The sequence below is a fragment of the Rhinichthys klamathensis genome, unplaced genomic scaffold (assembly GCF_029890125.1).
Source record: "Rhinichthys klamathensis goyatoka isolate OS25496 unplaced genomic scaffold, OSU_Roscu_1.1 h1tg000029l_1, whole genome shotgun sequence".
NCBI classification, from domain to species: Eukaryota; Metazoa; Chordata; class Actinopteri; order Cypriniformes; family Leuciscidae; genus Rhinichthys; species Rhinichthys klamathensis.
Window position 1 is genome coordinate 1,637,540 of NW_026606579.1, and position 13,237 is coordinate 1,650,776.

General features: G+C 35.3%; 3 protein-coding genes across 3 annotated transcripts in view; 1 reads left to right on the forward strand and 2 right to left on the reverse strand.

Annotated features, from left to right (window-relative positions):
* camk1da (calcium/calmodulin-dependent protein kinase 1Da) overlaps positions 1-656 on the reverse strand; it is a 59,724-nt gene extending 59,068 nt beyond the window's left edge. Inside the window, exon 1 of the mRNA XM_056245236.1 lies at positions 153-656. Coding sequence (XP_056101211.1) covers positions 153-250 — 98 coding nt within the window. The 5' untranslated portion in view covers positions 251-656. The remainder of the gene's footprint in view (positions 1-152) is intronic.
* Positions 657-4,308: 3,652 nt separating this feature from the next.
* cdc123 (cell division cycle 123 homolog (S. cerevisiae)) lies at positions 4,309-9,409 on the reverse strand. The gene is made up of 13 exons (XM_056245237.1): positions 9,273-9,409; positions 8,726-8,797; positions 8,588-8,648; positions 8,465-8,497; positions 8,285-8,380; positions 8,091-8,197; positions 7,044-7,092; positions 6,277-6,352; positions 6,037-6,159; positions 5,919-5,947; positions 5,546-5,674; positions 5,283-5,420; positions 4,309-4,582 (listed from the first exon to the last, which is right to left on the reverse strand). The coding sequence occupies exons 1-13, from the start codon at positions 9,344-9,346 to the stop codon at positions 4,526-4,528; spliced, it is 1,044 nt and encodes a 347-aa protein (XP_056101212.1). The 5' UTR covers positions 9,347-9,409; the 3' UTR covers positions 4,309-4,525.
* Positions 9,410-9,675: 266 nt separating this feature from the next.
* On the forward strand, positions 9,676-12,967 carry nudt5 (nudix (nucleoside diphosphate linked moiety X)-type motif 5). Its single transcript, XM_056245240.1, has 10 exons — positions 9,676-9,723; positions 9,860-9,931; positions 10,047-10,114; positions 10,469-10,521; positions 10,601-10,708; positions 10,806-10,901; positions 10,992-11,093; positions 11,197-11,205; positions 11,300-11,353; positions 12,256-12,967. The coding sequence occupies exons 2-10, from the start codon at positions 9,881-9,883 to the stop codon at positions 12,363-12,365; spliced, it is 651 nt and encodes a 216-aa protein (XP_056101215.1). The 5' UTR covers positions 9,676-9,723; positions 9,860-9,880; the 3' UTR covers positions 12,366-12,967.
* The last annotated feature ends 270 nt before the right edge of the window (positions 12,968-13,237 follow it).

The following is a 13,237-nucleotide window of genomic DNA, read 5'->3' on the forward strand; positions in this document are numbered from 1 at the left end:
TCAAGCGTACCCCAAACCACCGTAAAACCAGACCGAACTCACAGACCAGCGTTCCCACTACTGTGTTTAGGGGAAACTATGGTTACCATGGTGAATTTTCATAGGTGGGTTCTGTTATAGCCGCATGTCAAAGTCTAAACAAAGTTACTCACGTCCCGAGCACCTCTTTGAATTCAAACATCTCCTTGATATCATCGACCTGCTTCTTCCACGAGCAATTTCCGCCGGCCTCTCCGTTCTCCCGAGCCATGGTGGAAAAATCGGGGAGGACCGTAGATGGAGCAGTGAGCTGGAGATCCCCGGAGATTTTCTCCGCTTTCCCACGCTGCACTTCCTGCTCTTTCTTCTCTCGCCTTCCCCGGTTGAACCGTTACCAAACAACCCCGGTGAGGATCTCCCGAGTGCGCTCGTCTCCCTCAGGCAGCTTAAACGGTTTGACGTAAATAGTTCAGAGTGGCGCGTGCGTGCGTGTTTCACCTTTGCGGTGTCTTAACGGCACCGGTGCGGGTTTATTCCGCCGCGCGCGGCTGCTGAATGTTGAACCCGCGCGGACTGATGCGCTGCATCCGTTGTTATGGCAATGAGGGGAGAGAGAGAGTGAGTGAGTGAGTGAATGAGGAGGAGGAGGAAGATGCTGTGCTCCTCACCGCGCGACCTGACAAAGAGCAAATGCATGAGAAATATGGCAAGCCGTTTTAACACTCACCTAATGAGCATCTTTTTTGTTGTTGTTACGAGTTAATAATTCTTTTTCTTTTTTTTTTCTTTTTTTACAACGACTAGTACTGATTCATTAGATACCAGTACTTTAACTATTAACTGATATCTATTCTGGCTTTTCTAGTTTCTTACTAGACAATGGTATCAATCTGAATTGTTGTACCCTTTTTTTATCTCACTAGTTACTAACAGGGTTGTCTACATGCATGGTGTCTATTCAATTCGTACTACGAAAATTGAATAGATAGCCTACTACTATTGCAATACAATTAACTAAAGAATAAGTATTAGACCTAATGAACAGTTAATAGTAAACCTGGAACTGTTTGACAGGTTGACTGATTTAAACATTGTGCATTGTGGAAAGAACTATAACTAGTCACTGTTGAAATAAGTACTGGTATCTAATGAATAATACAATTTAAATATATATAGTTTCTATTGGATCTCTAGTATTTACAAATATGTTCTATTGCCATAAAAAGTAATAGTTGTATCATGTAATAAATGTTAAAATGGCTTGCCATATGGGAGAGGAGAGAAGAGGAGGAGGGGAGATCGTGTGCTTGTGTGGATTGTTCGCATTGCACCAAAAGCATGCTCAGGTCCAACTGAAAAAAAAAGCATGCATCCATTCAGATCAATTATTTTAATAAAGTCTAAGTAAATAAAACAGTGGCCACATTAATATGCATTATGGCACATGCAAGATGATGATATTAATCACTGTTAATAGCTTCTGCATTTTAAAGCAACAAAGTCAATATGTTAGGCAAAATAGTTTAGGCAAAGTCAAGGTAAAACAACACTTTGGCTACATCTGGTGGCACCTATTAGCAGGCTGATGATGATCATAATCCACAAACCAGCTTCAGAGTTCTGCACACGCCTCGCCTGTGTTTAGCAATAAACTGTTACGCTCTAAAAGTGCAAGAAATGCTTAAATTATTTAACACACCATGACTTAAATAATACAAATTAACACAATTGCACTGTAAAAAATAATATTTACCTTGATGTTGGTGGCCTTCTCATAGCAAGTTGCCATGTGACTTTTAGATAAAGATGGTGAGAGGATGCCAGAGCTTTTATGAGTCCCTTTAAAACATTTAGTTACAGTGACAACCTTTTCAATATTTTCCCCAAAAACTAGACTCACTCACTGTCCCCCCCCCAGGAGTTAAAATGTCTATAACTCATAATGCAATATGTAAGGGTTAAAAAGCATTTTTGAGACCAGGCCGTAAAGCACTGAAGCTTGCTTGACACGTGTCTTCTGGATGTCAGATTGGCCACAGACTGTTCACTTGTATCAGTACAGTCATCGGAGAGGATTGTGTGTGTGTGTGTGTGTCAGTCAGCTTCTCTGCTCATGAGTATTCCAGCTGCAAACCACTGCAGTTTCTCGGCTCTGAAAAATCTGTCCCTCCCTTTGCATTTTGTCTCTCTCTTTTCCTCTTTCTCTCTTTAGCTCTGACTGAGTCAGCAAATCTAAGCAGTTTGATCTGACAGTCACCGCCACCCCCTCACGTTTGTCAGTCATTAGGAAACATTGTCAAATCATGCAAAAAATGCTAATATAGACACGCTCACTGATAGTTCATATTATGTTAAATTAAAATTAAAATCTAATTTGAATGGACTAGTTCATCCCATTAAATACACCAAAATTAGTGGACTTTTTGGGGAGAAAGAACATTGTGTGTTACTTTACAATAAGGTTTAATTGGTTAACATTGGGTATCATAAAAGATAGCAAATTTTTAACGACATTTATTAACTAGGTTAATGTTAATTTAATATAGAAATATTACTGCTGTCAAATCGCATCTAACATAAAAGTTTTTGTTCACATAATATATGTGTGTGCATATATATTATATTTATATATGTATAATTATGTGTTTACACACACACAGACATATATATATATATATATATACACAAACACACACTTAAACGTATTATGTAAACAAAAACTTTTATGTTAGATGAGATTAATGGGGATTAATCGATTTGACAGCGCTAATAAATATAATATTGTTCAATGTTAAATACATTTTTGTTCATAATACAGTAGTGGCCTAATATATAGCCTAGATTAAACCATCAATATATGAGGAAAATATTTTAAATAAGAGGGAAGAACAAAACACTAAACTTGGCTATGGTATTTATCTGACAAAATTATAAGGCAAACCTACTGGTTTCATTTATATGCAAATACAAATGCATATAAAAACAGGAAAAATTATACAATGACTACCACAAAATCAATTATTAATATTTAGTTGGTTCTCTCTTGTTTTTGCATGTGTTCATAATTACTTTGCATGACAACCTGGTCAAAAATAAATAAATAATTCTGCACATTTTGTAATGTTTCATTGCGTTATTATCACAAATAAAACGACTAAATCCGACCACGATTATGCAACATGTTAAAAAATCTCTAACATATTTTTTATGATATTTGAATAAAGGGTGTCAATTTTCTTAGGCAGTTCATTAACATCAATTAATTAATATGGTTAATTAACATTAACCCACACGCTAGGTTTGTTTATTATTTTGTGTTAGCTTTAGCAATGTTAACGTATAGAACCTTATTTTATAAAGTGTTAACAAATACTGTTCATATTGCATTTCTAATTCATTTAGACTGTATTTGACAGTGTTCCAAAACCTTTTGATGTCTTTTCAAATATTTTTTCAGTTTCTTATGATTACTAGATAAGGATTTAATAATAATTTAATCGAGAACTGCACGAAACAATTGATGAAATATTTAAGTGCCAAGCAGAAAACAGCTGAACTAGAAACATATCTTTGCACTATGTCCATGCCATTGGAAGATTGTATTAAATTGCAAGGCCTGTAAATCAAATTTCTTGATATTTCCATGTTTTACAGTGTCCTAGTTACATGTTGCATGTACTTACTGTAGCGATAACACTGTAATGACTACAGTAAATACATGCAACATACAGTACATTATGTAACCCTAAACCAAACCCTAATCCTATATTAAGTACATGTTGTTAATGTAAGTAATACTATTCAGTACTTAAATGTATAAATACACTGTAACAAGGACATCTTAAAAAAATTGATAACACTTTAGTTCAGGGTCCAATTTTCACTATTAACTAGCGGTAGTTGCTTATTTGCATGTATATTACTAGGATATTGGCTGTTTATTAGTACTTATAAAGCACATATTCATGCCTTATTCTGCATGACCACATTCTACATCCTTTAATCCTACACAATACCTAAACTTAACAACTACCTTACTAACTAACTATTAAAAGTTTGACCGAAAGTTACTTTGCAATGCAGCTTATTCTTGCACACAAAATTCTCTGGTATTTGGCGCCCCCACGTGGATGCCGAAAAATCAGTCTAGAACAAAAATCCAGTTTGTTTTATGGAGATTTTAACATCATTAACACAGAAACCATTTTTTAAAATTATTATTATACATTTTTATTACTTCATAACACAGTTTTAAAACTATTGCACTTTAAATTTGTAATGTGTGCGAGCACTACTGCAGATAGAAAGCATAAAAATGTCTTCAGCCTGTTAAGCATTTGACAGGGACTTCCTAGGTCAGCATCTCATTATATACAGTAATGAGAACTTCCTACAAAGTTTGGTAGGCCTACTTCAATATAATTTTAACCCTGAAGAAGCCAATCAAAATCTTCCAATTGACTTGAAAAATATAGACAGGTCTATTCAAGCAGAGCTGGAAGTAAACTGCAGGAGAGCCGCACTGATACCCAGCACTTCCTGTTTACTACTGAGGCCCCTCCCCTTCTGCATCAGACTCCTCCTCCTCCTGCTGCCCCCTCTTCTGTAATTACAGAGGAAGGAAAGAAATACAATTGTAACATCAGACACATTAAATCAGCCATATTCACACAGTCAAAATTTTGAGTTCTGGATATTTAAAGTGCCCCTTTATCCACTTTTATAGGTTCCTAATTTTGTAAATCTACAATGGGTTTACATGCATTCAAGGTAAAAAAAAAAACACTTTAATTTTCTCATAATATACATTGCAGCATCTTTTCCCACAGTGTCTGAAACGGTTCGATAAAGGATTCAGTCTCTAAACTCCTCCTTTCTGAGAGCCTGCTCTGCTCTGATTGGTCAGATGGAAGTCTGTTGTGATTGGAATGCCGCTTACAGCAATGATACAAATGATGGAAATGTTGTTTGCGGTCAAATTTGTTGCAAACCTACGTAACCTACGTTACATTACTGACGACTCGTTTCAGGCAGTTCAGAATGAGTTCTTTCTTCATTCTCCATTTATCATACTCTTTGATCTTTGAAACTTTGCAGATCTTTTACATTCACAAAAAGCTATATTACACACTGCATGAAAGGAAATATTCGAAAAAGCATAATAGAGGCACTTTAAAGTGAGTCACTTCGGCTACTGAATACGGTTGATATTCTCATGCATAAATGCTGCTGCATAAATGAAGCCGTTGTGTTATATCACTCTTTTTCTACAGAGGTCCTTGTTTTAACCATATCTCACTCACCAGCTTAAGAAAATCAATGAGTTTATAGGCATCTCCCCCTGTGGTCAGGTCCAGGAAGTCCCGTGGGATTCTGTAGGACAGACATGGGCTGGGCTGCACCGTGACCTCACTGGTGGTGCATCGAAATGCAGGTGCGTCCTAATAAAATATGGTATGCATGCCATTAATAAAACACAGCACTTTTGTCTCTTAAAATACTGCCAGTGAAATACATTTGAACAGGGTTTGATGTATAATGGGTACAATTTTCGAGTATAAACTACCTGCTGTGTTGTGTCCTCTTGCGTCTGATTGGCTGAGAGATTTTTGCCAGATGTTAGCTCCTCCCATGTGAAAAGCAAAGAGTCTGTGACATCACCAAATGGGTTGAAGTCAATCAACCACACACGCCCCTTTAGAAAAACAAACTTTTTTATATGAAGGCGCTTATTTAAAAGGTTTGTGCAGTCTTGTAAATACACTTGAGTCGAATCATTAAAGAGGCCATATTATCCCCTTTTACAAAGTCTTGATTTTGTTTTTAGGGTCTACTAGAATTTTGATAAATCCTGATGAACACTAAACTTCAGAGTACAATCATACATTGCTATACAGTAAATTACACATTTAAATGTAAAATTTGCATAAAAACCTTACTGAGCTGTCTCTGTAAACATCCAGGACAACTGGAAAAAAGACAATATTGTTAATGAACATATGTAACTTTTTAAAAACAATAAGACAAATATTTTCTCCTCCACATTGATACACTTACAGTCCTCATCTGGGAACTGGTATTGGATGTGGTCTCTGAAGAATTTCAGTATAGATGAGGAGATGCTGGCCTCTTGTTTGGCGATGTGATGGTAATGTTGTGTGTAATCTCTCTGACAGATCGCTAATAAACAGAAGATTATCACATGCTACATTATATTATACAATGCATTCAATTAAAAGCATTACATTCAAAACAGAATATTCACATATTAGTTTAATAAATGCAGGATGTTCATACCAATTAGTTTATTCTCTTTCACAAAGCAACGGAATTCTCCTCCTGGAATGAGCTCGCTCCATTTTCTCAAAACCAGCTGCACAAAATGAGTCCCACAGAGAAACTATTTATTATTTAATAGTATTTATTTAATGAAGAGATATTTAAGGGTTATCCATCAGGTTTCATTGTGGTATAATAAAATCTAATCTAATCTAAAATAATATAATGCAATATAATGTTATGTTCAAAAGTTTGAGGTTGGTAAGATGTATCTTTTTGTCTCTTATGCATTTATTTGAAAAATACAGTAAAAACAGTAATATTGTGAAATATTACTAAACGTTTAATATTACTTCTATTTGAATATAATATAAATACAAAATATAATTTATTTTTGTGATTTATAGCTAAATTTTCAGCATCATTACTCCAGTCTTCAGTGTCACATGATCCTAATTTGCTGTTAAAAATAATAATAACATTATTAACAATAATATTGTACAATAACTTGTAGAATACATTTATTGTTATTAATAATGTTCACATGTCCTTGCTGAGGTATTGATTAATTTACTATATATATATATATAAAAAAAATTACTGGCCCCAAACTTTTAAATAATAATATAATATAATATAATATAATATAATATAATATAATATAATATAATATAATATAATATAATATAATATAATATAATGGTGTGCTATGGAACAAAAATATCTGAATGGTGCACTGCATATTAAAAAAAGTATGCTTGACTGCTTTATTGTGTTTTCTGTACCTCATAGTTTATGGTTGGGTCTGGAGAATCATCACTACAATGGAGGAATCTGCCAAAGGAGGAACAAAATTATTACTTCAACCAACCAGCTTTCTTGAATTTCTTAAAGGAGAACTCCGGCGCAAAATGAACCTTTGGTCTAATTACACATTGTTACCTAGTCAACCGTTATCTGAGATTTGTTTTCATGATTATCGAATGTAAATAGTTTTATCTCTACAAACAGTTTAGTCTATAAAGCTAGTATAACGCTAGTATATTGGGCATAGTGTAATGACAAATAAAAATCGCTTGTTAATACCACTAACAAGGCTCAAAATAGCCCCACACTAGCACGGTAGCATAATGAGGGTCCCTACCTTCAAACCGAAGCATTGAGAACTTTGTAAGTGTACAGAAAGTTTAATAAGAAGATATTTTAAACATACAGTCAACTTCGCGTATACAGGCAGAAGCCATCTTTGAAATACAGTCTTTACCAGTCGATCTACGAACGCCGATCCAAGTGCGCTGGTGAGAATGTGAACGAGCTATAAGTTGTGATAAGGTGAGCGCGAACAGTAGGTTTGGATCGGCGTTCGTAGATCGACTGGTAAAGACTGTATTTTAAAGATGGCTCCTGTCTGTATACGCGAAGTTGACTGTATGTATAAAATATCTTCTTATTAAACTGTCTGGACACTGACAAAGTTCTCAATGCTTCGGTTTGAAGGTAGGGACCCTCATTATGCTACCGTGCTAGTGTGGGGCTATTTTGAGCCTTGTTAGTGGTATTAACAAGCGATTTTTATTTGTCATTACACTATGCCCAATATACTAGCGTTATACTAGCTTTATAGGCTAAACTGTTTGTAGAGATAAAACTATTTACATTCGATAATCATGAAAACAAATCTCAGATAACGGTTGACTAGGTAACAATGTGTAATTAGACCAAAGGTTCATTTTGCGCCGGAGTTCTCCTTTAAGAAGAAAAATCTAATCACACGGAGCTTTATGGGAATGGGGAATATCAGCCTTTATGCACCTGTGTGAGCAGAGACTTACGGGTGTGTGAGGTCATGCGTGATGAAATCTGAACTTTTGAAGAGGAGGAAGATGTCGCTTAGACTCTGACATTGCAAGGAACTGTTCAGGGCAATCCAGTTAGCGTCCTGAGAAGGAAGACAAAAAGATGAAGGGTATTGTGAGTATTATACGTTCATATGTATGATAAACAATTGGGAGTCAAATCTACTCACCCGAGGGGCGCTCCAGTTCAGTTTTGGGAAGACGCATCCGCCCAGAACATTTATTGCCTCCTGCACCTTTACATTGAACTCTGGGAATTCTGGGGCCTGTGGAAGATACACACAATTTAGTGCCTGCACAACTATACCAGATCAGCTCAGCTTTGACTGGCTGAAAGGAATGAGACGCACCGTAACTGTTGTTGTAGTTTCATCGTCAGTCCACTGGAAAACAAAAGCACGAGATCAGGAAACTGGTTGAGTTGTATAAGAGATATCTAAATGTGCTTGTATTTCACACAGCCACACACATACCTGAATGTCCTCCTCATCTGAGTCACTGTTGTTCGCCTGTGTTTGCAAATTGTTGTTCTCACTATAAAGAGAGACAATAATACATCATATAACTCGGCAAGAACAGAAACTGTTTCAATTGTTTGTTCAATATCTCACCTGCCAGAAACCACAAGTGTCCCGTCATCTAATAAGTAATCGATTACATTTTGAGGTATAGGTAGTATCAAGCTGGAAAAGAGAAAATAACCAGCACTAAATACTTAATTACAACAGCACATTAACAAAACAAAAAAAAAAACATTCGCATATAAACGCCAAGGTCCATCATTATTTTTAAGCTTTGTTATAGTACTTAATTTACACATACACACACACACACACACACACACACATACATACATACATACAGAGAGAGAGAAAGATTACAGTACATAAATTGAATCATATTTTGACATATAATCATATTCAAATACAATGGTACTTATACAAAAATAAAACATAGCAGTACTAATAAGCATATCCAAAATATCGTCCACAACCATGGTAGCACCATTGCAAATGTCCATGGCTGCATCATTAACGTTACCATAATTTGCTATTGTACTTTTTACTACAACGCTCGATGTTTGGACTCTTTCTGAGTTTCCGCGTGAACCCCGATCGTTATATTATTTACCCCACTGTATATAAATAACTCTCTTACCTCTTAATAGTGTGTTTCTTGAATAAAGAATACCAAACAGAAAACTGACAGTTTACAACCTGCTCCTTCTTCATGCTGCCTGAAACTACACTGGTAATCTGCGCAACCTCAAAAACATTCCGGTATAACTAACGTTTAGAACTAGTTACTACAGTCATTTCCGATTTATAACTGTGCTTTGTTTTGTAACAATTCTGTGTTTTTAATACTTTAAGGAAGTTTTATGTTCAATCATATTTTTTCTTTTTAAATTTAAGTGGTCAGGTTGACAACATAATGTATACAATGAGAAGAACATGATGCAATGTACAAGAGGGGGAACTGTTTTAGCTGCACACAAGTGGGCAGATGTTCTTTGAACACGTGACTACATGAAAGAAAACTAACTAAACAGGCTAGATCACTCGGGCTAGACCACTGTGATCTATTTGAAATTCTCTCGGATTTGTCTGTAAGTACCCCGCTAATTCAAACGACTTAGACAGATCTCTCGTTATCTTTTTGCGTATTAACTAGTTGAAATAGACTATGGTCATCATCATGACAACATCATGCGCCCTGTAACTTAATTTCTTTTGCATGTGCAGACTTAACACAATAGACACAAGATGAGCTCTCCAAAGAAAGCCACTACTGAACCTCGTGTAATCAAAGAGGAGGTAAGAGTATGTCTTAAATGAACAGTAAAATAAACATGTTACATTTTGCCATCATGTAAACACCCACATGTTGTTACCAAGTGCTCTTTAACACTAAAATATGTGCTCTTGTTAGCTGATAGCGAGTGGAAACTGGGTGAAGCTTGAGAAGACCACATATGTGGATCCCTCTGGAAGCACCAGGTATTGATCTGTGACTGTGTGTGAATGATGTGTGACCTCTGGACTGAGTGCTGGACACATGATGATGATACTCTCACTGGTTATTTCTAGTTAGATAGCTAGGTAGTTGTATAGATAAATAATTGGAGTAATCTGGTTTAATCCCGTCAAACAGCCTAATATTTATTTTTGGAATAATTTCTAGATAGATCGACAGACGAATGGATTGATAGACAAAAAGAGACATCAATGTACAGGCAGACAGACAGATACACACATGCATACATGTCATACATACATATAAGTTAGATAAACAGACAGACAGATGCTATCTTTCTAGACATTTAACTGGAATATCTTTTGTGGATCCCTCAGAACATGGGAAACCGCAAAGAGAACAACCCGAGTAGCCAACAGTACAGCTGATGGTGTGTGTGCTTCCAGACACTCTCACACACATTCATTTGGAACTTTGTTCATGCTTTAATGCTCTATAAATATTGTAAGGTGTGGGAATCATAGCCCTTCTGAAGCGGACCCTACATAGAGACTGTGTCGTCATGGTGAAGCAGTTTCGTCCACCCTTGGGATGCAACGTACTGGAGTTTCCTGCAGGTCTGATGATGCCAGTCTGCTTTAGGTTTGTACAGCCTATAATAGTTTATATAAAATAAATTAACCATTGATTATTCGCTCTGAATGAATATTGCAGGTCTGATTGATGACAATGAGAGTGCTGAAGCGGCTGCTTTGAGAGAACTAAAGGAGGAAACGGGTTACAAAGGGGAGGTCGTGGGCATCACCCCAGGTACAGCTGCTGTCATGTGTGTGTATACTTCACAAAATGCTTATAATAACTTGCTTATTTTAATATCTCATCCCATTTTCTGTCTTTTAGTCACATGTTTAGACCCAGGCTTGTCTAACTGTACCACACAGATCGTGATGGTACATATTAATGGAGATGACAGTGCAAATATAAACCCCACTCAGCAGCTGGGTGAGTGAAGGATAATTTCACATTTCATTATTATTGAAACAGAGTGTGTGAAATGAATGCAGAGCTATTCATTCTTTTTTCTTTCTCCATTGTGCATGTCTAGGTGATGGAGGTATGTATTTTTTCCCCAGTATAAAATAAGTCACCATTATTGATAATGTTTTATTTATTTATTTATTTTTCTGAAAATGTATTTTGTCTCTCAGAATTTGTGGAGGTTGTTCTTCTACCTTTGGATGAATTCCAGCAAAAAATCGACGGTGAGTGGATTTCTTGCTATTGAGAAATGCGTAATTTTTTAGTTTATAATTATGTCCATTGGTTATGAATAACTGTATTGCTAAATAAAAGTATCTTATGCTGAGTAAGAATCATCCAAAATTACAATAAAAACAGTAATATTGTGAAATATATTTTCGAATATAATCTATTCCTGTGATGGTAAGGCCAAATTCTCAGCATCATTACTCCAGTCTTCAGTGTCACATGATCCTTCAGAAATCATTCTAATATGCTGATTTGCTTTTATAATTATTATTGCTATTAATATCAGTGTTGAAAACAGTTGTGCTGCTTAATAGTTTGTGTAAGCTGTGATGCACTACAATTTAAAAGGTTAGGGTAAGCTCGGGCTTTAAAAAAAAACTTCTATTCAACAAGGATGCATTAAATTGGTTCAAGAGCCAGTAAAAAACATTTATGATGTTACAAAAGATTTATATTTCAAATAAATGCTGTTGTTTTAAACTCTCTATTCATCAAAGAATCCTGAAAAAAATTAATCACGGTTTCCACAAAAATAGTAAGCACTAAAAATGGTTTTCGACATTGAAAATAACAATAAATATTTCTTGAGCAGTAAATCAGCATTAGAATGATTTCTGAAGGATCATGTGACACTGAAGACTGAAGTAATGACGCTGAAAATTGAGCTTTACCATCACAGGAATAATTAACATTTTAAAATATCGAAATCGAAAACAGTTATTTAAAAAGCAATAATTTTACTCTATATTTTATGAAATAAATTCAGCATTGGTAAGCATAAGAGAAAGAAGAAAAAATTCTTATTCCAAACTTTCGACCTCCGGTGTAAATGACATATTTGTTAGATTTTGCTTTGATGTACTAAACCTTACGTTGTTCCTTTTTTTTTTTATAGTGTTACTGCATAAAGAGAAAATCATTGTGGACTCCAAGGTGTATATCTATGCTATGGGAATGTCCCAGGCCTTCTTTAAACCCAGAGAGTTGCCTGTGCTGAAGCAGTGAGATTCTCCTCAAGAATTCACTACAGCCCGACAGCAATCAAAGCTTGTGTGCTGATCCTCAGTGATGAAATCAACGAGTATTTGACCAGGGCCTTAGAGTTTTACCATGGTTGCCTGAACATTCCTAATAAACTAACAGTACATAATTATTCAGTGTTTGCACTGTTTTACAATTCAAGATTAAATAGATGATTAAATAGGATTTGAGCAAATTTAACTAAAGGGTCTGACAGCTAGAACTGTGCATTTTTCCCCAGTACACCCTGTCTGCCGTTGACCTGTAACAACAAAAGAAAACCTCAAAACAAAATAATAAACTTATATTTATAGGCCATGCAGTAAGTGTCATAGAAAGACTCCTTATTAGGAAATGTACTTGGTATTGTAATCAGATCTTAGCATAAAACAGACATAAAAAGTTTTTTTTTCATATACGTTCAGTAGCTGATGTTATATATTGTGTATCCAATTGTCTAAAAGGCCTGCATTGATTGTAAATTGTTCTAAAACATCACAGTTTGTTCTGGAAGGTGCATATGCAATGCTGTGTACACGAATAACTATTAATTTTTATCTAATAAATTTGACAGTTTAAATTTCGCATTTGTGTGTGGTTTTATGTCTCTTATTTATTTGTTGTTCTTTCCATCATTCTTTCTTGCATTTTTACTAAGAGAGTGTAATTGAAATTAATTTATCAAACCTGACTCTTACTTTTTTTTTTAACATAATTTATTGTTCAATAGCATATAGTACACAGGTGTACAACTTGACACTGAATGTCCGTAAATTTATATACATTTATAATTCACATGGGACATGGCTGTAATGAATATTAATAATTTGATTTTACATTTATAAGTCTATCAAAGT

Excerpts from the sequence above, each read along its gene's own strand:
- nudt5 (XM_056245240.1), top strand. The coding sequence starts at position 9,881 with ATGAGCTCTCCAAAGAAAGCCACTACTGAACCTCGTGTAATCAAAGAG. Across the intron at positions 10,115-10,468 it reads GATCCCTCTGGAAGCACCAG|AACATGGGAAACCGCAAAGA; the intron begins GTATTGATCTGT and ends TGGATCCCTCAG. Across the intron at positions 11,354-12,255 it reads ATTCCAGCAAAAAATCGACG|TGTTACTGCATAAAGAGAAA; the intron begins GTGAGTGGATTT and ends TTTTTTTTATAG.
- cdc123 (XM_056245237.1), bottom strand. The coding sequence starts at position 9,346 with ATGAAGAAGGAGCAGGTTGTAAACTGTCAGTTTTCTGTTTGGTATTCT. Across the intron at positions 8,798-9,272 it reads AAGAAACACACTATTAAGAG|CTTGATACTACCTATACCTC; the intron begins GTAAGAGAGTTA and ends TCTCTTTTCCAG. Across the intron at positions 5,675-5,918 it reads ATGTTTACAGAGACAGCTCA|GGGCGTGTGTGGTTGATTGA; the intron begins GTAAGGTTTTTA and ends GTTTTTCTAAAG.